The sequence below is a fragment of the Sceloporus occidentalis genome, unplaced genomic scaffold, assembly GCF_023333645.1.
Source record: "Sceloporus occidentalis isolate IW3139 unplaced genomic scaffold, rSceOcc1.0.p SCAF_2, whole genome shotgun sequence".
Taxonomy (NCBI): domain Eukaryota; kingdom Metazoa; phylum Chordata; class Lepidosauria; order Squamata; family Phrynosomatidae; genus Sceloporus; species Sceloporus occidentalis.
Window position 1 is genome coordinate 26,627,157 of NW_028316982.1, and position 24,742 is coordinate 26,651,898.

The 24,742-nt window shown below is 42.5% G+C and overlaps 1 protein-coding gene across 7 annotated transcripts in view; it reads left to right on the forward strand.

Moving 5' to 3' along the window:
* LOC149318065 (intraflagellar transport protein 80 homolog) overlaps positions 1-24,742 on the forward strand; it is a 122,937-nt gene that overhangs the window by 90,647 nt on the left and 7,548 nt on the right. For 5 of the 7 annotated variants that reach the window (XR_016279970.1, XM_089508944.1, XM_089508948.1 and 2 more), the window contains 6 exons: positions 10,455-10,519; positions 14,211-14,346; positions 16,571-16,718; positions 17,449-17,620; positions 21,838-21,927; positions 22,041-22,213. Coding sequence is in view for 6 of the 7 variants with exons in the window: in XM_089508944.1 (XP_089365070.1) it covers positions 10,455-10,519; positions 14,211-14,346; positions 16,571-16,718; positions 17,449-17,620; positions 21,838-21,927; positions 22,041-22,213 (784 nt within the window). In the remaining variant the exon portion in view is untranslated. The remainder of the gene's footprint in view (positions 1-10,454; positions 10,520-14,210; positions 14,347-16,570; positions 16,719-17,448; positions 17,621-21,837; positions 21,928-22,040; positions 22,214-24,742) is intronic. The other 2 variants (XM_089508946.1, XM_089508949.1) reach the window with 2 other exon arrangements.

Sequence of the window (24,742 nt, forward strand, 5' to 3'; positions counted from 1 at the left end):
GAAAAATTCATCTGAGGAAATACACTGTAGTCTACAAAAGTTCATGCTGCCGGCTGCTTTCTTTCAGTTAGTCTCAAAGATGCTACAAGATCTCTCTACATACTGATTCTACAGACTAACACAGTTGTATCTTTGAATTCTTGGATTGAAGGACAATTCATTTTCTTTAATAATCATTATTATTTATTTAAAAAAATTATGGACCAATATTTTTATACCCTGCAGTCTGCCTGGGACTGTATAGGTCACGTCCTTTGTTTAACCAATCCATTCTGCTTCTTTATCTGCAGTAATTACTCAGTATGAAGATGGCAAGATGAGTCACTTTTCCAACTAACTTCTGCTCTTACTTTTTCTTCCCTTGGGATTACATTTGGGTTTCTAATGTACATTCATAGTTTTATTTTTCAAAAACCCCTGTCATAGTGAGTAAAAGTTTTGGTTTTGGTAAAAGCACAACCAATGACTATGACAAGAGAAACCTTACATCAAAAAGAGTGCACGGCACTGTCTCAAGTCACAAGTTATTTTCCTATGTTTACACAGCTGGCTCAAACTAGCACTGGACGTAACCCTTCTTTTTCCTTTTCATATGCAACCAACAACATCAGAACAGCACCTGTTCTCATAACATCGTTTTTCCTGCCAATATAACCAGTGACCGCAAACCAATATCCTGTATCCTCCTAAAAGAAACTCATGACACTATGCTGAAATGCAAACTGAAGCGTCTTTTAAACTGAAACGTGCATGCCACATGGAATAGAGATGACATATTATCAGCTGGATTTGGCATGTGATATCAAACTCTAAAGTGTTTGAAAGTAATTTCTACTTTATATACACTTGCTAATTGATTTGACATTTACTTAGGATTGTACACGTTACAATATTTTTATCCCCACACCTTTATTTCTCAGGTGCACAAATATTGAATCCTTGGCATGGGTTACAAGGAGTTAACACATGTATAAAATATAACTTTGAAAAAAATAGTGTAGTACAATAGTACTTTCTTCTCCTCCTACCTGTAGCCCTCTGTGCCACCTAAACACTGTTGGGAGGGTTTAAGGGCAGACGTTGGAGTGAAATGGAGGTTGCAATGGGGAAAGCAGACTAGCCCTTCCCAATTCTGCAGACAAAAGCAGTTTTGTCAGTGGACATTCCCTATCACAGTTAGGCCAATATGTCTGTTAAAATTTGTGGTGTGAATAGACACAGGAGTTATACAGCACTATTGTACACTGTGGTACACCACTGTACACTCCTGCTTTTACCTTTTGCTTCTTCAGTAGCAGCACCTTCCTTTATCAATTGCAAGCTGCTTTGGAAACTTGAAGGATTTGAAAAGCAGTCTCCAGTGGATTCTCCCATTCAGTTATAGCAAAGACTCATTTATAAGAAAAATGTGTTTTAATATTTTTAGTACTATAAAGACCTGAGAATGAAATGAACAACTCTTACTTCTCAATGGACATAGATAGGATCACACTAATTATTCAGATAGATTTTATATCTGTTGAAATCAGTTGGACTTACTTTAGTCAAGGCAAAATTAAACCCCACTAATTCCAATGGATTGGCTTTAAGTATGATGAAATCTGGATCCAGCCCATAGGGATTAGAGTTGCCAGGTGAAATAAGGGACTGAACTTGTGTCCCTTTAATAACTGTGTAGAAGAGGAAGATTCAGCAGGCAATAAGCAACATCTTCTGAAATTCCCTCTTCTACATGCTAATTAGCAGGCCTTTCCTGAATAAAAGTGCCCGGCCACAGAATGACTGCCCCCCACATCATGTATTAGCCCACCGCTCTGTCCTCGTAATTTTTATTGCGTTTTTAATAGATATTTTAATTGTAATATGTTTAATCCTGTTTTAAGGGGGGAATTTGGGACATAATTTTGTAAATGTGGATTTTAATGTGTTGTGAGCCGCTTTGATTGTCTTGTCACAGAAAAGCGGGATACACATAAAAAAAAGTTTTAATTAAAGGCAGGAGCCTTGTCCCTTATTTCACCTGGTAATCTTAATGGAACTCATTTTCAACATGGTGCAGTATTAGGTTTTGATATGTAAAACCATTCAGATCACTGCTCTAAAGGAGTACTTTCTTGGGGGGTAGTAGGAAGGATAACAAATGGGGTTAAAATAGAGATTATAAATTATATCTAAAAAGAATTATTATTATTATTATTATTATTATTATTATTAAACTTTATTTCTAAAGCGCTGTAATTATACACAGCGCTGTACAAAGTCGGTAAAATTAAAAAATTTGGAGAACTACAGCTATGCCCCAGTTAATGAAGTAGACATTTTGTTGGACCTTATTTCTTTAACAAAAAGAAATGGTACCAGAGACAGAAACAGCATGGAAAGAATTAGGGATAAGTTTCTACACCACAAAAAAGAACAATTCAAAAAACTTTCCCAGCAGAGAAGGAGCCGAGCCTCCTTAATACTGGGTAACTCCGCCTCAATGGCACCTGGTAGGCAGGGAGACAAAAACAAAGACCAGGGGCCTGGCCCCGCCTCCATGGGCAGAGTGAGCCCTCGAGACCCCAGTCTTCTTCCTGCCTCGTGCCTGCTAGGACGCTTTTTTCTCTGCTCTCTGAGCTTCTTCCTTGGATTCTACCTTAGGGTCCCCTGGCTCGCCTGGCTTCTCCTTTTCTTCCTTCCTAAAAAACAAAAACAAAACCCTTTCCCCTTCCCTCCTTTCCCTCTTCCTGAGCCCATGGATGGCGATGGGGAAACCACCCCCTTGGGGGAGCCTGCTTCCACCCATCCCGGGCAAGCCCCAGCTTTGCTGGCTGCGAGTCCTGGGTCTCCCTCGCTGGAGCGACCGGTGGAAGCGCGGCAGCAGATCGCTGAGAGGACTCCCCTCTCTACCGCTGCTGAGACCGCGGCCTCCCAAGTGACCCGGCCAGGGTTGATCCAGGGAGAGCCCACCATCCCAGCCTCTGTGAACGTCGGGGACGATGTGAGTAGCCCTCCTTCCCCGGGAATGGTGCGGTGGCTCAAGTCTTTCATCCTCCAGGAGGCCCCCACCATTGTTAGGGCATCCTGGGCGGAGGGCGACCCTGCAGGATTGCGCCCCTTTGGGGCCGGCATGCCTGGTTGGGGCGGGGGGCTCTTCCCTGGGGGAGGGCCCCTCTGGATGTGGCCGGGCGCCTTCCCTCCTTTGGGCCCCTCTTCGGCCAGCGGATTTGCCTCTTCCCCTCCCTGCGACCGCAGCTCGGGTTCGGGGGCCGGGTGGCCGGCAGACTTCCCCCGTGGCTTTCCCTGCTCCTCAACAGAGGCCATGGCAGCGGCCGCTGGGGCTGGCCATCTCGGCCGCATGCTTCACCATGGGGATCGCCATCTTGGCGCGGTCCAGGAAGTCCTCCAGGAGGACCACATGGTCCTCCATGGGGGCCGCCATCTTGAGGCGGGCCCGGAGGTCTGCCTGGATGGCCGCATGGCGTGTCATGGGAGCTGCCATCTTGGGGCGGACACGGAAGTCCGCCAGGACGACCATGTGGTGCGCCATGGGGGCCGCCATCTTGAGGTGGACCCGGAAGTCCGCCGGGAGGACTGCGTGGCACGCCATGGGGGCCGCCATCTTGAAACGGAACCAGAAGGCGGCCATCTTGAGCGCTCCGACTCGGGTGGGGGCCGCCTCCGGGGAGGCCTGGACGGTGCCCACATGCCTTCCTTGAGCCGCAGCAGCTCCCAGTCTTCCTCCAGGGGCACCACCCAGGAGTCATCCAACCAGACTCCAAAAGGGAGGGGCGCCCATAAGCCATTGATGCAGACAGCCACCCGCAGAACTAGGACTTCTAGTGAGGGTTCTGGGGGCCACTCAGATCTCCCGGACTTGCCACCCACACAGGTCTCTTCCGAATCCAAGGCGGACGAGGGTGGAGAGTCCTGCTCAGACTCTGAGCACTCCTACCACCCACCCACCCTAAGAGGGCCAGGCAGACCAAGAGCGCCACAAAGCGCAAACACTCCCGCTCCACCCACTCCTCGGAGGACGGGACCTCCGAGGTTGGACTGGTCACGTCTGATTCAGAGCCAGAAGAGGGCGAACTGTCCCTCGATGAGGGAGATGACGCCAAAGAGCCACCCATGTCCTCCCGGCTATTCCGACAGGAGGATTATGTCTCTCTAATTAAAAAGACCACCAAGACACTAGGCATCTGTCTAGCCAGACGCCCCCCCAGAGGCCGACCTCCCCAAGGTCAGCGAGGACTTGTTCCCGGTTACAGCGCCCTCTATCCATGAGATTCCTTGCCCTTCTAACATCATGCAGATTATCAAGGATGAATGGAATAGACCTGCAGCCGGTAGACCCAATCATAGTGTTACTCAGAAACACTATATCCTTCAGCCAGTGGTTATGGATAGGTTAAGGATCCCGGTGGTTGATGCTCCGGTGTCGGCTCTTGTCTCATCCACTGTTTTCAGCAGAGATGGAGAGGACGCCCTCAGAAACCAGGAGGACAGAAGGGCCGAAGTGGCCCTCAAAAAGGCTCACGAGGCCATGTCCATAGCTATTAGGGCAGATACCACAGTCTCCATGGTCATGCGTGCCAACCTTCAGTGGTTGCGTGACCTGCTTGATCTCCTTACCGATGCAGACACTAGGGTCAAGCAGACAATAAGATCATCAAGGCATCAGCCTTCGCGGCAGATGGCACACTTGACACTATTCAACAGACCGCTAGGGCACAGGCGGCGGCCATGGCAATCAGACGCCAGCTCTGGCTAAAGAATTGGAATGTGGACGCCAAGTCCAAACAAATTCTGGCCTTCACTCCGTTTCTCGGCTCTAAGCTGTTCGGAGAATCATTAGACCCGGTGTTGGTGGAGGGAAGGGACAAGAAAAAGACCTTACCCTCTGCAAAAAAGAAAGAAGATAGGAGACAGTTTAAAAGCCGTTCTACCTTTCGTTCCTCTCGGGCTTTCTTTTCCTCTATCTCCAGCTCTAACTCCTTTCGAGCCAGGGAGTCCAAGCCCAACAAGCCACATTGGGGAGACTCCAAGTTCTCAAAACAGAACCGGTCGTCTTTCTCTGCCAAAGACGGAGGGGGCTCCAAGCCTCTCCGAAAGAACCAACAACAATGACGGGTTACCTCCAGTAGGGGGCAGGCTTCAATGGTTCAGTCACATTTGGGAGACATCCACCTCCGACAGGTGGGTCCTCGACACTGTGCGACAGGACTACAAGATAGAGTTCTTTCAAGGGCCCGCCTGCAGGTTCGTCCCGTCTCCCAAGTCAAACAATCCCGAGAAGCATCGCCTACTACTGGAAGAAATCAACCGTCTGCTTGCCATCCACGCCATAGAGACCGTCCCACCCGACCAGAGAGGTCAGGGATGCTACTCTACACTATTCCTGGTCCCCAAGAAAAACGGGTCATGGAGAGCCATACTGAACTTGAAAAGTCTAAACACTTTCGTCCGCAAGAGAAGATTCAGGATGGAAACCCTAAGGTCCATCCTAGACAGCCTTCAGCCCAGAGACTTTCTTTCTTCGCTGGACCTCCAGGATGCTTATTTGCATATCCCCATTCACCCGTCATCCCGTCGATTTCTTCGATTTCAATATGGCAGGCACCATTTCCAGTACAAAGCCTTGCCTTTTGGTCTCTCCTCGGCGCCCAGAGTGTTTACCAAAGTCATGGTGGCCCTGGTGGTGCATTGGAGATCACAGTGCATCCACGTCCACCCTTACCTGGACGATCTCCTAATCAGGTCCCCTTCCAGACAGCAGGCCAAACTCGACACCGACAAGGTCCTCAGCTCTCTTCACCACCATGGATTCTTGGTCAATTTGGATAAGAGCTCTCTACTCCCCAGCCAGCAGCTCCTCCACTTGGGAGCCCTGATAGACACCCAGACGGGGTCAGTTTGTCTCCCATCAGACCGAGTCATTTCCATTCAATCGTCAGTTCAGAGGGTCCTTCGTTCACCACGGGTCAGTCTACAACAGCTCGCCCGCCTTCAGGGTCTGATGATCGCCACCATAGAGTGCCTACCTTGGGCGAGATTTCACGCAAGACCCCTACAATGGCTTCTTCTGCCCCACCAACGGGACATCACCCTCAAGAAGCCCAGGAGAATCCTGGTCACGGAGCCGGTGATCCAATCCCTCCACTGGTGGATCTCACCATCAATTCAGAGGGGTCGTCCCATCTGGGAGACAGAGAAGGTTCAGATCACTACGGACGCCAGTCTTCGGGGCTGGGGGGCCTTCTGCGGACCCCACCTAGCTCAGGGCCGTTGGAACCATCAGGAACAGAGCCACAGCATCAACTGGCTAGAGCTTCGGGCGATCAGGCTGGCGCTACAATCCTTCAAACAGCTGGTGCTCCACAAGCCTGCCCTCATCCAGACGGACAACATCACGGCCAAGGCCCATGTCAACCGACGAGGGGGACAAGATCGCAGTCCCTAATGATGGAGGCCCAGGCCCTCCTGTCCTGGGCGGAGATCAACCTGCTCTCCCTCGAGGCCGAGCATCTACAGGGTCAGTTAAACTCAAAAGCAGATTGGCTAAGTCGGACCGACATAGACCAGGGAGAATGGAGCCTTCATCCAGAGGTATTCCAGTTAATCAGTCGAGAGTTTGGTCACCCGGTTGTGGACCTGTTCACGTCGCTAGCCAACGCCAAGCTACCCAGGTTCTTCTCGAGATTTCAGACCCAGGGGTCGGAGGACTTCGACGCCCTCAACTGCCTCTGGCCGTCGGGGCTACTTTACGCCTTTCTACCGATTCCTTTACTGACGAGATTCCTGGCCAGGGTTCGCAAATCCAGAGCAGAGGTCATACTGGTGGCCCCAGCATGGCCCTGTCGGCCTTGGTTTTCGGAGATCCTCAGCTTGGCTGCCAACAGCCTTCATCTTCTGGCCAGGTCGGACCTGCTATCTCAGGGTCAGGTCCATCACCCAGACCTGACCTGGCTTCAGCTTCGCGCTTGGAAATTGAGCGCCTCATGCTGTCACAGTATGACTACTCTCTAGAGGTGATTGAGTCCATTCTGGCATCCAAACGGGCATCTACTATCAAGATCTATGAATATACTTTCAGAGCTTTCAAGCGTTGGTGCAAGCGAAAGAAGAGAGACTTTATTAGGTTTACGGTCTCTACGCTACTCCAGTTCCTCCAGGACGGCGTCAACCAGGGACTCCGTCCTAACACAGTCAAGAGACAGGTTTCGGCCATTACTTCCATTCTGCCTCACAAAGAGGCGGCCCAGATTTCCCAGCACCCCCACATTCGAAGGCTGCTCAAGGGGATTTCCAACAGGTCTCCCTCAACTAAACATCGTTTTCCTTCATGGGATCTTCATACGGTCCTAAAAGCTTTGACGGTACATCCCTTTGAGCCTTTGCGGGAGGTTTCTCTCAAGTTTCTCACCTTTAAGACGCTGATCCTCACAGCCGTAACGTCGGCACGTCGCGTCTCTGAGCTGGGGGCTCTATCAGTTAGGAAAGAGCTATGCATGGTTAGACCAGACTCCGTCGTGCTTCGGCCAGACCCATCTTTCATTCCCAAGGTGAACTCAGTCTTTCACTGCTCTCAGGACATTGTACTCCCTTCCTTCTGTCCAAGGCCTTCTGCAGACCTAGAGAAGGTCTGGCACATGCTGGATGTGTGCAGGGCCATTAGGATTTACCTCAAAAGGACTGCTGGATTCAGAAAATCGGAAGCCTTGTTCGTCTCCTTCCATCCGAGGTCCCAGGGCAAGAAGGTTTCGACTTCTACCCTTTCGAGATGGATTAGAGAATGCATCTGTGCCTGCTACAGAGCCCTGGACCTATTACCACCGGAAGGCATCACTGCCCATTCTACCAGAAGCGCGGCCACTTCAGCAGCTTTTTCCACTAATGCACCGTTGGCCGAAATTTGTAGGGTAGCTACGTGGAAGTCTCCTTGCACGTTCACAAGGCACTACAAGCTGGACATTTTTCAGTCGGCTGAGGCTGCCTTTGGCCGTAGGGTTTTGCAACATGTGGTCCCAGATTTGTCCGTGGGGTCAGCAGGCCCGCCCTGATTGAGGGGTAGGCTTGTGTAAATCCCAGTATTAAGGAGGCTCAGCTCCTTCTCTGCTGGGAAATGGAACTTGGGTTCTTACCTGATTACGTCCCTTTCCAGCAGAGAAGGTCCGAGCATCCTTCCCCACCCGTTTATCTTCTGCTGACTCCCATGGTCAAATGGATCATAGGATTGGTTGCATGTTCTCATCATAGAGGATCCCTTGTTTGGTTCATTAAGGGTTTCCTATTTCCAAAAAAAAAAAAAGATAATAAGTGAGGCCTAAACAGTTCTCAGCTGATCATTGACTGGGGTCTCGAGGGCTCACTCCGCCCATGGAGGCGGGGCCAGGCCCCTGGTCTTTGTTTTTGTCTCCCTGCCTACCAGGTGCCATTGAGGAGGAGTTACCCAGTATTAAGGATGCTCGGACCTTCTCTGCTGGAAAGGGACGTAATCAGGTAAGAACCCACGTTCCATTTTAGGGAAACCTTTTATCCAAAACGTAACAATTGTTATTGATAACCACCCTGGAGTTGATCTCAACTCATGGCAACCCTATGGATGAGACAGCTCCAAGACTGCGTATTGTCTACTATTCTTCTACGTTCTTGCAGATTCATACCCGCGAGGAAGACCACATGCTTCTTTAACAAAAAGAAATGGTACCAGAGACAGAAACAGCATGGAAAGAATTAGGGATAAGTTTCTACATCACAAAAAAGAAGAATTCAAAAATTTTCAGGAAACTTTTTATCTTTAATTGAGTCCTTCCATCTAGCATGCGATCTTCCTCTCTTTCTAGTTCTCTCCACCTGTCCTAACATTATTGTCTTTTCTAATGAATCATGTCTTCTCATGACGTGGCCAAAGTATGACAGCCTCAGTTTTGTCATCTTGGCTTCCAGGGAGATTTCAGACTTGATCTGTTCTAGGACCCATTTATTTGTTCTTTTTGCTGTCCACAGTATCCTCAGCAATCTTCTCCAGCACCTCCTCTTAAATGAATTTATTCTCTTTTTGTCTGTTTTCTTAACTGTCCAGCTCTCGCATCCATACATGGTAAGGGGAAATACAATTGCTTGTTTGATTCTAAATTTTGTGCTTAGTTGTATATCTTTGCTCTTCAGGAGCTTGTCTAGTTCTTTCGTAGCTGTCCTCCCCATTCTTAGTCTTCTGATTTCTTGACTGCAGTCCCCCATTCTGATCAATATTTCATCCATGGTATAGGAACTCCTTTACTATTTCTATGTCCTCATTGTCTAGAGATTGAACTTGTGAACATCCTCAGTGGTCATTATTTTTGTTTTCTTTATGTTCAACATTAAGCCTACCTTTGCATTTTCTTCTTTGCCCTTTCTCAGTAGTTGCTCTAGGGCGGTCTTCAATATTTTCTGCTAATAGTATGGTGTCATCTACATACCTTAGACTGTTGATGTTCCCTCGTATTATCACTCCTCCTGCTTCTGTGTCCAAGCCTGCTTTTCTTATAATATAATACAATGCAGGTATGTGAAATGAATCTATCAGTTCCTTCTATAGATCACTTGCAGATGTTTTCCAAAATGAAAAAATGTTTCCTTAGCCTTTTAAAAGTTTATCAAATAGGATAAAATTGTTCTCTATAGCAATCTGTATGAGAACAGTTCTCTTAGGTTTCTGTTGAAACACTTAGGATGAGTCACTGAAAACCTGAGCACAAAGGGTTAATTTATAGTCTGGTGATTTAGGAGGGGCTTTGGAAATTCCCTACAGTAACTTTCTGTCTTGTGGATCTCTTTTTAGGCAGAGTTAATTTGCTGAGTGCTGTGAACATATATGTTAATTCCAGTAACTAGCAACCTAAAGATTATTCTCTTGTCTGATCCAGTCCATTGCTATAGACAAGGAGCTGATTCAACATTAGAGCTTCAACTTGGCTGTCTGAGAGGTTTTTTAATTCTAGCAAATAGGAAGAGTGGGAAGGAGCCTGCTTCTAGCCATGTGTGCCCAAAAGCCTTTGTATAAAGAAGCTTCATTCTTAGATGCTTCATTAAATGTGGTGTGCTGTACAACAAAGAAACAGTGAAAACCACCCAAGGTTTTGTTTTGTTTTAATCCTCTTTATATATTCATTACATTGGGGCTGGGCAACTGTGACAAAGCCAATTTCTGTCCCTGTGCAACTACAGAAGATTGCACAAACCATTTCCATCTCCTAATGGAAAGTAATTGCTGGTTGTAACCTTTGGGTTTTGAGAAGTGTTTTTAGTCTCCAGGAGCAGCAATTGACCTTTTGAACATTTTTGTTGTTTTTAACCTAAAATTGGGGGAGGATAAATGAGGTTTTTAGGGGGCTGTTGAGGGGAAGCCAAGATGTATGTGGAAACCTATAATATAAATTTTTTACTAATTTGTTGTCTTTGATCTCTCTCTTTCTCTCTCTTTAAAGTAATTTACCTCTTTGACCCCTTATCTGGCAAACCACTAGGAGATGGAAAACCACTTAGTCATAAGGTAATACACATAATGTAATTTAATATTTCTGTAGTTTGTAAGTTATGTTCACTTTTTCCATTTCCACATAGCCCAACATGTTGACATAAATCTAATCAGTTGTCGCTTTTGTAAACATTTTATGTGCTCAGAAAGTGACTACAGCCATTTATTACATTTGAACACCTATGTGTGAAACTTCAGAACAGAAGCAAATGGCTTGTATCATACAGATAGCTATGGTTACTCAAGAAGTGATTTGGAACCTTTGCTGCACTAAAAATAGTGTGGGAGGTGAACTTGTATGATATTCAGTGAAATGAACTGTGGATCTGTTGTTGTGTGCCTTCAAGTAGCTTCCAACCTACTATGGCCCTAAGATGAACCTTTCATGGTGTTTTCTGAGGCTGAGAGAGTGCGACATCCCCAGGATCACCTAGTGGGTTTCCATGGCAAAGCAGGGATTTGCAATCTGCTATCTAGAGTCATAGTCCAATGCTCATACTGCTATGCTGCACAAGCTTTTAACTGTGGATAACTTTACTGATTAAAACTATCACTGCCCTTTATAAAGAGGTGTATCTCAAAATACTTCAAAGATAGCATCTTATCTTCTCAAAAAAAACCCCATTACATCAACTAAATAATTCCATTGGCATGCTAATTTGTAAGGCTGATACCTTCCTATATATGTGAATTAACTGTTCAGATGACAGTGCTGCTCCTAAGCAATGACAAACCAGACTGTAAGTGATAGATACTAGCAAAGTTATTCCTCTATATGAAGGATCATAAATCTACATATCAACATTTTAATTAAGTATATACTTTTAAAAACTGCAGCCAGACTGGAAATTGTGTCACTTCGGAAAGGACCTATAAATAGAGGGTGACTAGGTAAGACATGAAAGCCTGCCCTTTCAGAATATCTTTTCCATGGCATATAATGAAAATATTGAGAAGCTATGGAAACAATTGCAGATTTGTAAAGATATAGTTCCTTTGTTATGTACTTTAATGGGAATTTGTTTCTGCATGGCCTTCTTGTATACTACCTGACATTTTGGGACAACAGATTTTAAAGATTCTCATAAGCATAACTTTCTCCACAGTAGATGTATGCTGTGATTATGAGCTTTGGTTTTGTTGTATTGTTATTTTGTTACTTCTTTCTCTATTAAAGAAACAGGGGAAAGTTTTAATGTACAATTTCTAGTAGAATCCTAATACGTTTATGGAATCAGCATGGCATAGTTGTATGAGTGTTGGTATAGGACGCCAGGAAACCAGGGTTCAAATCCATGTTCATCCATAGAAACCCATTGGGTGACATTGTCAAACCTCCTCTGTATGAATCTTGCCAAGAAAACCCTAGGTCACCATAAATTGGAGTAAGCTTAAGGGCATATAACAGTGATGGTGAACCTTTTAGGGGCCGAGTGCCCAAACTGCAACCCAAAACCCACTTATTTATTGCAAAGTGCCATGTCCGTCTGGCTTTCTAGAGGGCTCTGAGTGCCACCTCTGGCACGCGTGCCATAGGTTCGCCATCACTGGCATATAACAACAATAATAAAACATGTTTATTCAGAAGTCCATTGGCTTACTTTGTGGTTAACGGTGCAAAGGGTTATATCCTTAATAACCTGAAACAAGTATTAGTAACAAAATGTTAATGAAACATACAGCAGTCCTTTTCAATTGTAAGAGCGTACAGGATAAAGATGCAATCTTAGATGAAGAAGGAAAAGAATTAGAAAATAAAAATAAATAAGTGTAATATGTAAAAATACAGATGTAGCTGCTGTAGTACTGTTCCATTACTTAAGTAATGGAAATTTAAAAGTTAACAACATTGTGCCTGTGTCCACTCAAAAGAAACTCCCATTGAATATACTTGAGATTACTCCCTAGTAAGAAAGTGTAGAATTGAAGACTAGATTCAACAAAGCAAAAGTTTCTAATTTAAAACATAAATTTGTTATTAGTTTGGGCAGACATTTAAGTTATTTCAAGTTCTTAGCTTCACTTTAAAAATGAACAGAAAGAAAGATGAAAGAGATAAAGTGATTAATGCATTTAAATTAGTATTATGTTATTTGAAGTCCTATTCCTACTTTAAAAAATAGAGGTCATCCTATAACCTTAGTTTATATGCCTATATTGACAAAGTGTTCTGCAACTACAGTTCTGATGCTTGATTTACAATTAGAAAAGGATCAGTGGTGACTCCTTTGTCAAGTTGAAGATATCTTTAGAAATTTGCATCTCCAAATAAATGTCTAGGCATGTTTTGGAGTTCCTTGTTCATTATTTTTCTCTTTCCTTCTTTCAAAAAATAGCTGAAACTTATCATACATGACTGAATTGCTTAAATAATCCATATCTTGCCTACATTTTGCTTTTCCCTTGCTACTGCCTCTTGTTTATTGTGTATTGTTTTTCTTCTTCTTTTGTCATAATAGCAACATAATCTCTTTCTATGAGAGGATAAAACTCTTTTAACATTAACTAAAGACCTGCCTATGAGACTAAATTATTTCCTCAGATACCATTGAAAAAGTGGTGGGTTTGACTCAGCACACATAACTGCACCCATATGTTTGCTTCATAAGGTTGATATGAAAGGGGAATGCTTTCAAGGGAGAGCTGGTGGACATGAGTTGGAGGTTTATTCTTTCTCAACTACTGATTACTTCCTGAAAATGTCTTCTATCCATTTATAACCAATTCTTTCTAATCCTGCTGGAGGGGAAATGAACCCTACCAGAGAATAGGGTAGTGACTAGCTGGTAGGGCATTTATAGGGAGGAATCAAAAAATATTAAAATGCTTAAATCACTTTCCAGTTTTAAAATCACATTAAAAACACTTTCCAGTTTTCCTCTATAAATAAGAGAGAACATTTCTAATTATGTATAAAAGGTTCAGTACTCATGAATGCATTATGATGCCTTTAAAGCAGGTATAGGCAACTGCAAAGGGGGCAGGGGGCATCTTTCCACCTTGTTCCTTGCCCAGTGGGCTGCACCAGCATGATTCGGCATGCCTAAAGTTATGAGACATCATGTCCAGCTGAGGTTTGAGGGGCTTTAGGGGATCTAGGAAAGCAAACTGATGTTGCTTGGGCACACTTGGGGTGATTTTCAGGCAAAACAGCACCTGAATATGAGCCTGAGTTTTCCCCAATTATTTTTTTTAGTTTAGAGGCTTTGGGGTAGTTTGTGGAGGCTACAGGAGCCACACTTAGTGTACCTCACCTTAAAGCTAGACTCCATAGAGTTGTAATTACTTTGACTAGCTCTCGTAAAATGACTTCAACTGCTCTTCTGTTTATTTAAACTATTAATGTCTAATATTGCATTATTATGGACTTAAAATTGCTGATTGGAACATAATTCTACCAACTTGCCACAAGAACTGGTTAGAGATTATGGTGTAGTTGAGATTTTTGCCTGATGTACTAATTGAATTTTGAGCTGCTGTGATATGGTGGATAAGAAATAACGTATATTGAGCGTGGACATCCAGGTTCAAATCCATGTCTTGGATAAAATCCCTGTGTATCAAATTTAAAGTTTTAACTAGTTATTCATACACGATATGATAATAATCGATGTACAGCATACTTATTGCCTATCATGGCTCTCCCATGTATTTCTTTTTTTTAATTGAAGAATTTCATATCTCAAATAATTAAATGTTGTTCCAGACCGAAATCATGGAAATTGCCTTAGACCAGAAGGGTCTTACAAATGAAAGAAAAATTGCATTTATTGACAAAAACAGAGATCTCTATATAACTTCTGTGAAGAGATTTGGGAAAGAACAAAAAGTTATAAAAATAGGTAAGAATTGCTCTCTTGCAGCAGATTTATATCCTTCTTCCTCTCTCTCTTTTTAAACTGTCAACAGAGGTTGAATGCACAGCTGTAAAATAATTTGTAATTACCTTGCTCCCGGTCCTCTTTGAAAACAGGATATTTTTCCAGATTTTAAGTGAAAGCATTTCTTTAAAGCTCGAGGGCTTTAAAATGATTAAAAAAAAACAACCAACCTTTTTTTTAGTTTGCATTTTCTTGGGGAAAAACTAGTTTTTACATATGTGCCCTGGCACTCTGAATTAGTGGAATGGGGAGGATAGTTAGAAGGCAGGACAGGTTTATGGAAGATTACTTTGGCAAGCTTGTCCAGTGTCACTATTTTTTATTGTTGATGTGCGACCATTTCATGAGCTGTAGCCCCAGGAAAGCCCACACAGGACAGAGGGAAAAAAGGAAGAGAAGAGGCTGGAGCCTGAATGGCAGATTTGTGGGATGGGGGACAAAGAAAAAGTGAAACAGTAGCATTGGCTAAGCAACAATGGATGAAATAGAGAGGAGACAATGTTTGGTCTCCTTTCAGCCCTCTTTCCCTCTCCAAGCACTGCAACAGCCCAGACTCCAGTCAGTGATCATATCCATGACCTCCAGGCACGTATATACAGTTTTTGTTAAGTCAAATGCTATTTTGAAGTCAATCTCCCATACAGGATTTTGGGGGAAATGATTTCAATATCTATAGATTAGAGCCTCCACAATAACGTGGCTGAAGATAGAATGTGGTCCCCTCCGTGAAAGGGGTCAGCAAGGATGTAATCTGGCCCCTGTTTTGTTCAATTTATACATCACTGATATTGTTGCTTTCTTGTCACCTTTCATGCTACAAAGATAATTAAAAAGAAAATCTTTGTCCTCTTATATGCAGATGAAGTAAGAATCTTAGCACTGACTGAAGTAAGATTGAGGAGATTTCTGAATATTGTAAAAAAGAATATTTTATAAGTGAATTATAACAAAACTAAGGTTATGGTCTTAAAACAGGTACCTTGATGGGCATATTATAGAAGAAGAAAAAGTATTCAAAAAGCTATAGTTAATGCAGAACACAAAAGCAAAATCTCTTGACTAGAATACTGTATAGAAACTACTTAAGATTCAAACTAGAGGAAAAGAGATTCCACCTCAACATTAGGAAGACCTTCCTGACAGTAAGAGCTGTTCGACAGTGAAACACACTCCCTCAGAGTGTGTGTGTGGGTCTCCTTCTTTGGAGGTCTTTAAACAGAGACTGGATGGCCATCTGTCGGGGGTGCTTTGATGGTGTCTTCTTGCATGGCAGGGGGTTCAACTACATCGTCCCTGTGGTCTCTTCCAACTCTATGATTCTATAATTCTAAGAGTGGTCTTAAAGGAATTGTACGGGCTATGTATACGCTTCCAGTCTGAGTGCATGGTACTGGTATGATACTTAGTGTCCTTCAATGCTGGGGTGCCTAATGCTTGGGGGAGTTACTTTGCCAATATATTTCTGACAGGCCTTTTGGAGTACTCTCTTCCACTGTGGGATTACATGGGAGAGAACTTGTTATGCTGTGGTGTGCCATTTGTGGAGTGCCTGTCTTTTGGGGACTCACTTGGCTCTAAACATTGCTTCATTTTGGCACCAACTGAAAACATGAATTTTTACTAAAGCATTGGATCTAAATTATATAAAGGCAGTTTTTTTTCTCCTATCAGTGAGTTTAGTAAAATCCCCCAGACTCTGAGTTTTGTTGTTAAGTCAAGTTACAATCAGGGAAGCTGATGACTCATTATTCAAGTTAGTATTTCACATTATGTGATTTTAAATTGGTTATAAACTGTTTTAACTTTTACAGCTATTTTAATTTGATTAAGTTGTTTAATATGTTTTTAGTTTGTTTAAAATATTTTATCTCTTTAAATTTAAATTGTTTCAAGTTTTAAATTTATATTACTTGTGTAACACCTTGAAATATGATGACAGAGAGCAGGATATTTTTTTTAATAAAATGTAAAACATGGCAGGATTGTATTTTTTAAATCTGTTTTAATTGTTCAGGCACACATTTTAATTTATAGGAAGTAAAACATAAACAGCGTTTTAAATGGAATATGTAACTGCAGTACTTAAAATCATATTCAATGGCAGAGGACAGTTTAAGATACTGATATTTACACTGTGGTGCAATGTGCTTGAGCTGATATTTTATCTTTCTTACTCTTTGCTAAGGAACAATGGTACATACTTTGGCATGGAATGACATGTGTAACATACTTTGTGGACTTCAAGACACTCGTTTTACAGTCTGGTACTATCCCAGTGTAGTATATGTTGACAAGGAGCTCTTGCCGAAAACTTTATATGAAAAGGATGCAAGGTATTTTATCCTTTAGGTTTATCATTTAATTAATAGCTGCCTTGTACCAACAAATAAATAATAATAAATAATAATTTATTTATATTGCCCCGCCTCGATCCGTTACAACCTGATAAAAACATACAATACAGTCATAAAATCCAGCAATCAATTCAATAAATACATCAGTGGTTATTTACAGAGAATCATCATCGCAGATAAGGGTAGCATCTTAATCAGGTACAGAGGGGTAAGCCCGCTGGAATTGCTCCGTCTTGACTGCCTTCTTGAAGGCGTCCAAGGTAGTAATAAGGCAGATCTCTTCCAGCAGGCTGTTCCACAGTTTAGGGGCATGCACCAGTTAGCCATTGAGTTTCCACAGTGTGGGATACATGTGAATATTTAGGAATATAGGAGAAAACATACGTCTGCTTCTATGTGTTTTGTATTGTTATTTAATTTCAACTGATGACAGTGAATACACCAGTCAATAAGGTCAGTTTTTTGGATAGGCTACTGATTGGCTGGACGTTGTACCCATTGGCTGCCACAAACACATGGAGAGAAAATGGGGCATATAGATGAGGGATGTAGCCATATTAATGGTAAGTGAGTACTAAAAGAGGAAGTGCAAATAATGCTTTGGAAAACATACTCTGTAGATAGGATTATTTGATCTTTTGTTTCAGCACAATTATAATTATGCCATACTAATTCTAAATCATCATCTCTAATAATTTTTTCTCAATAGTGAATTTAGTAAGAATCCCCAAATTGTGAGTTTTGTTGGAAGTCAAGTAACCGTCAGGAGAGCTGATGGCTCACTTGTTCACATCAATATTTCACCTTATCCAGCTATACTCCATGAATATGTGAACAATTCAAAATGGGAAGATGCCATAAGACTGTGTCGTTTTGTTAAGGTAAATAGATATTTTTCCCCACCGAAAAGCCTTTTATAAATGTAATAGGGACAGCAGTTGTGGGCTGTTACTTCAGTTCTGAAAAAATTGCACAGGTTTTGTGCCCTTTCTGTGCCCCTTACCTATAAATGGTTTCTGCCACATCACAAAATGATATTTAAACTTTCCTGCCTTCTGGCTTGTGATGTACTGAAAAAGGCCTCAACTTAGAAAAGCCCAAGAGTTCCATATTGTTCTCTGTGATATTCATAATTCTGCCATTTATAAGTAAAGAGTGCAGAATATTGTTTAATGTCATTGATTTAGTTGGCCATTTCCCTGAGCCTGAGTTTAGGCTGTTGCTTAAAAAACAAACCAACTTAAGCTGCTCATTGTTTTGCAAGGGTAAGGGGCTTGTTATCATTGCTGCTATGTCATGTACAGAGGTAGTGCTCATTGACATTAATGTTTACGGTTGCACAAGAAAAATGCAGCAGTCTCTTTCTCCTCCCATCTGGCTTTAAAACTTTTGCTTTATAGCTTTTCCTTTACTCATATTTTTGACTGCTCTGACTGTGTGGGAAAGCCACCCCCTCACCAAGCAGGGCATAGGCCACAGGAATTGCCAATACCAAGTTCCGTGCTTTGTCTTTAGTCGCATCTAGTCAGCTGCACACAGCTGTGTCTGCCTGGAGAAGTAGTTCTCATCTCCTACTGGGCCAAGGGCATGTCAGTGCCACATGTGCTGCCTCTGCCAGACCCCAATCTGGCTCTTAGTAGTTTAGCAGGTCTCTTGCTGTCTGCAGCTGCCTGAGCAAGTAGGCTCTCCTATTTTTATCAACACCATGTGCACAATCTACACTAGGTCCCACTTTCAAGGAGAACAAAAATCTTCCTTTTCCAGGACATGTCCTACATTTCAACCTTCTACCCAGGAGGAATTCCAAAATGTCTTTTTAGCATTACTAACAAGCCTATTGAGTAGTGCCACATTTGCTATTCCCCTTCAAGAAATTTATCTACTTGGGAGCTTGTCCTCTGTGCAAATAGGGGGATAGGATGGAACCTTTTAAAGTTCTTTTTTCTTAGGAGCAACAGCAGACAAGAATTGCCCCCAGAGCTCGGAGCGGAAAAGGACAGCAAATGTGTTAAGCAATGGGTTACTTCAGGACACAATGCAAATGCTGAAAGCCCCACCCCCCAATTTCAGCACAATGGACAAACGAAAGGAAAATGTTAAATTTAAATTCAGTCAAGGGTTTGTTGCTAGTAAATTATGATTTTAAGCATTTGTCTTGCTCAGCGTTCTATAAGCATATTGCAAGCCAACAAGGTGTTTTAACAAAGATAAATTCATCAGAAAAATACAGCTGAGTACATAATAAAATAAGTAATATACAGTAACTATAAATAAACTTTATGAAATGAATTTATATTTATAGTAGTATTTTTAGCTTTTATTTTCTAACGCCCCTCACCACTTATCACGCCTGTACATCATATACTGCAGCTTTGGCTGAGTGTTCTAGGGCCACTTCCAGGCCAGAAGTTTCCTGGTGGTGCAGTGGTTAAACGCCTGTGTTGCAGCCACTCACTCAAAACCATAAGGTCGTGAGTTCAATCCCAGTGAAAGGGCTCAAGCTCGACTCAGGCTTGCATCCTTCTGAGTTCGCTAAAATGAGTACCCAGATTGTTGGGGGCAATTAGCTTACTGTTGTAAACCACTTAGATACTGTTAGTCCAGTATGAAGCAGTATATAAATGAAGCTGTTTGTTTGTTTTGTTCCCTCCACTTCAGATAATAGCAATGGTGTGTGCATTGCCTGGGCCAGGTGTGAGTTAGATCTGACTCAGCCACAAAGAGCACAGTGCATGTAGAAGTACATCATCAAACTCAGCAGCCCATGTAATTTCCTACCTCTTCCTTCTATCCGCTATAGCAATACTGGAAAGCCACCATTTTTGTTCCAGCAGTTAAGACACTGATTCTGATGATTGCAGGATCAGCAAGTTAGCAGTTCAAGGTCTATGTGACAGAGTGAGCTCCCATTACTATTCCCAGCTTCTGCCAACCAAGTAGTTCAAAGGCATGTAAAAGTGCAAGTAGATAAATAATGCCTCTTTGGTGGGAAGGTAATAGCGTTCTGTGCAGTTATGGTGGCCACACGATCACAGAGTTGTCTTTGACAATGCTGGCTCTTTGGCTTAGTAACAGAGATGAGCATTGCTCCTTACAGTTGGACACGACTTGACAACCTTGTTAAAGGGGAAAACCTTTACCTTAATAGAAGAACACATTACAGCCATTCCTTGTTCCTCCAGAAAAGTAGCACTGTTCCCATCTAATTCCTACCAACTGAAGGGAATTCCAAGTAATTTATTACTTCATAAACCATGATTTGCAAGTTGTGGCTTAAGCTAAGTAAGAATGTGTCCCTCCTTATATCTGACTCTGTCTTCCCTTCCATCTGGCCCAGCTACCCAAGCATGCCTATGCACCTTTTAAAAGTGGGGTAATAGCCCCCACTACATTGTTTACATTTTTCTGTACTTAAGAATCAATGGCCTTTGAAAGATGGAAGGGAAGAATGAACATACTACACAGTGTTGATTGCTTATCTTGCCTTTTTTCAATAACAGCCTCATTAGCACTTAGTGGTTTTATAGTTGCTCTCTCTGTGGTGACAAATAGTCTTGGAGCAAATGGGAATGCAATGAGAAAGCAGTGGCTGGCTGCTCTTTGTTTTATGGCAGGGTTATCCTATTGTTGTGTTTTTTTAAAGCATCTTCCCTTTTATTTTTCTGCATTAATTTTTTTAAAAAAAATATGGACAACTTCAAGCAAGGTGATTTTTGTAGGTTCCACACTTGATCCTTAACACGATTTAAAGTGGAGGTCAGGAACCTTTTTTCTGTCACAGGCCACATTCCTTTGGAAGCAGTCACTAATAGTGGTTAGCTACAGCCCAGTAGACTGACCCAGCTTGCTATATTTCTCTCTTTTTCTCCTTTCTCTCACTCTTTTTCTTTCCCTTTTTCTTATTCTTTCTCTCTCTCTCTCTCTCTCTCTCTCTCTCCCCTTCACCTTTCCTGCACAGTGAGCAGCCAGAATAGAGAAAGATGGCTGCACACTTAAAGAACACTAACAACAGTTTTTTGAAATGAGGTTGATAGTGACAAGAAATTTTGCTGAAGGCAAAGTTGCCATAACCCCCAACTTTAACCTGGAACAGTGCCACTGAAGTAAATAGAAATATTATATATTGAATGGTTTGGTAAACTTTAGTTTATTCAGGCTGCAATACGTATATGTATACCTGACCTCAGTAAGATTTTCTATACAGTAGACATGGCAATGAAGTAAATAAAGAGTTCTTAATATATTATGAAGTTAAATATGCTATCCTTTTCAGCTAAAGAGCAACATGGAAACTTGCAGAAAAACAGACTCAATTTTAATTAGCTAATTCTAGTAGATACAATTTGATATTTATATAGGGCTTTGTACAATTATGTAAGATGATCTTGGCTAATAGGTGTTTGTTTTTTATTAATCACTCAGGTCCTGAATGTAATACTTCTTTGATCCACAGGTAGTTAAAATCTTAGTATCTGTAATCTAAATTTTACCTCTGGAGAGCTCAGTAAACTGTTGAATAGAGACATGCTTCCAGATTATATGCTTACAAATGTTCATATAGTGATCATGCTTTTAACAAAAATCAAAATTGGTTAAGAACAATTAATGAATGTCACCATGCCTCATCCAAATGCTTTAAGTCCTGATCAGCTCACTGGGAATTGACTGATCTATGGAAATCAATAATTAAATTTGCCCACATTGTGGTCATAACGTGGAAGCAAATTGGACCATGGCTAACCACTTAGAAGCCTAGGGAATTTTCAAAAGCAGATTTTAATATGGTGCAAAGCTGAAGGCAAGTGTAAGTATGGCAGGGTGTGTGTCTTTTGTTAAAAAGGGGGGGAAATAACTACAGTACTACTTCTGACCAAGTTCTTAGTCATGAATATCTTGTATTCCTGCACATGTATTCAGTCAGGGTTACAATTAATAATTAGGGAAGAGAGTGTGGATAGCAACAGTAACATTTTAGGAACTGTGCTCTGACTTGGTCAGTAGTGGTGGAGTTCTACCTACGTTTATTTGGTGGGAGACAAATGTTTGCCTTGTATGAGAAAAGTTTATTTTAAGCTTAATATATTCATTTCATTTTAAGGATCAAACATTGTGGGCTTGTTTAGCTGCTATGGCTATAGCCAATAAGGATATGAATACAGCAGAAGTAGCCTATGCATCCGTTGGTGAAGTAAGTAAATCAGGCTTAATCATTTGAATTGTTTTAGTTTATTATAAAATAGAAATATCATTTTAAACAAGCTAATTATATTGCAAATATCACATTCTTTTTTAAAATAACAGCTAGACAAAGTTCAGTACATCAGTTCCATCAAAGATCTTCCATCCAAAGAATCAAGGTTGGCTCATATTCTGCTTTTCAGTGGCAATATACAAGATGCTGAAACGCTGCTTCTTCAAACTGGCCTTATTTATCAAGCAATTCAAGTCAATATTGACCTTTACAACTGGGAAAGGTAGTATATCTCTTAAGTTATGTGATCATTGTAATTCTAAATTTCCCCCGTTATTTATCAATCTTAATTGCTTAACTTTAATTAACTTAATGTAATTAATAAATTATTTCCCATTATATTTGTAGCATGATGCATATTTAAACCCTTCCCTCCTTTTAAGATGTAGCACGTTCTTTCAGATTGAATGTTAAATGGCCTCATAACCAGAAAAACCCACACAAAATTATGGATGCTGACTATGGCGGGTTATAAACCGCCATAAAGTACGCGCTCCGCGCGTACTAGGGTTAGGAAGGGCCGTATTAGGGTTAGGAAGGTTCTTCCTGACGGCCCTTCCTCCCAGTACGTGCGGAGTGCGGACTTTATAGCGGCACCCATCCACATGGGCGCCGCCATTTTGACGTCTTGGACACTGTGCGTCCAGACGTGTCGCGGCGGAAGTGACGCCGTGAGGGCCGCTCCGCCCCTCACAGCGCCACTTCTGCGTTCCGAAAAGGAGCGCCATTTTGGCGCTCCTTTTTCGCTGCGCGGGGAAGCCTCGCGGTCTGGCCGCTGGGGCTTCCCTACGCAGCGAATGGCGGTGGCAGGAAAACGGCCCCTTGAGGGCCGTTTGTAACCCGCCTATGAAAGCCTTCAACTGCACAATGTTAAATTAGTATTTAAGAGAAGCAGATTTTGTGGGTTCTTTTTTTCTAGAGTTAAGAGCTGAGGCATATGGCCTGGAAGAGGTGGCCAGAGGCTGCTCCGGCCCTAGTTGCGCTAGGACTGCAGCAACCACATGACTCTCTCTGAGAGCAGGCCACTGATGCAGTCCCAAGCCATGCCAGCCAGGAGTTGATCTAAATTGACTCCATTTTAGGTCAGCTTTTCCCAGCTTGGTGCAGCTTCCAGCTCTTTTGGGGGCATGCCTTATCTAAATGTCACAAGCCCCAAGTGGCTTGTGTGTTTCGGGCCTAAGTCACTTGGAGTAGAGCTAGAGTATCTCAGATGTTTGTATTAATTATTTATATAATTTGAAATTTTTTCCCCAGGGTTTTTTCCCCCCATCTAGGCATGAGAAACTGAGAAAGCCCTACTGAATTTTTGGAATCTGATGCATTAAAAAAAAAAGTCATTATATTACATATATTTTTAGTACCTCTTTAGATCTACCGCATATACTCAACTGTAACTCGACTTCATGTATAAGTTGAGATCAGGTTTGGGGGCCAAAATTATGGATTTTGCCATGACATGTGGATAGGTCAAGGGTAAAACTTGGAGGCTCCTTCAGTGTGTGTGTGTATGTGCGTGGCAAGAGGGACTCTCATTGAGGCATTTCTTCATCGTTTCAGTTTTTGTTTCAGCCAGACATGCTGGCAGGAGGAGGACTCTTAAACAAACAATAATATCCATCAGTCACTCAGGACTCTTTCTGCTTCACTCTTTCTTGCTAAACTCTTCTCTGCATTGCATAGGGAAATCTGAAAAAAGCTGCTATCACATTTCCATAGTGACCCATAAATAAGTTGACCTGGGATTTTTAGATTTATAGATGAGTATATACTGTATGTGGATTCCTGGCTCGTATTCCAACGCGCTTGTACAAAGCGCGAGATGAGTCCTTCCTGAATCTTCGTTCGCGAAGCAAAGCCAGAGAGAGAGAGATATCTTATTTACACAACGGGGAAGGAGTTGTAGGGGGAAACTGCAACTTCCAGCCCTCTGTTTCTCCCCGTTCAACCTTCTTATAAGAGAAATGGTGCTGAATTTTGAACTAGTACTTGAATGTCATGCAGAGGTAGCTGTGCTGGCCATTTAACAAATCCAAACAAAAATCCATCAGTGATACTTTTATTGGCCAACCAAAATGCACAGTGTACTTGTTACCAGCTTTCGAAGCTCCATGGGTTTCTTCATCAGGCAAGATGTTACAAATCAAACAGGAGGAAAAAAGCAATTGGAGATGTTAGTCAGATGCCTGCATGTTGTTTCAGTCCTTAATAAAGATGGTTTGTTGGGAAGAATATTTTTTTCAGGTGGCTCCTCCTCCTTCTGGCCATGCGGCAGTAGGGAGATTTTCAAAATCCAGGAAATTTAAAGTCCATTTGCATCTCAGCAGGGATCCTTCTTTTGCAATCCAATATGTCTCCATTCCAGTGACCACAGAACACCCCATCACAGGGTGTTCTTGGCAAGTTTTTTCAGAGGGAGTTTGCCATTGCCATCTTTTGAAGCTGAGCGAGTATGATTTGCCCAAGGTCGCCCAGTGGGGTTCAGTTTATACTGTTCCAATCTGCAACACAGAAGCAGTATGAGAGCCCATCTAACAAACATAATTCCATGTATGTGGAGTACTATCAGTGTACATGAAACATTTTAAACATGTAAAAGTGTTATTTATTTATTTAAGCGATCTTGGATGAAACGGATTTTCTGGACCCATTTCAAACTGGCTTCCGGGCGGGCTATGGAGTTGAGACTGCCATGGTCGCCTTAGTCAGTGATCTCCGTCTGGGCATGGACAGGGGTAGCGTGTCCCTGTTAGTG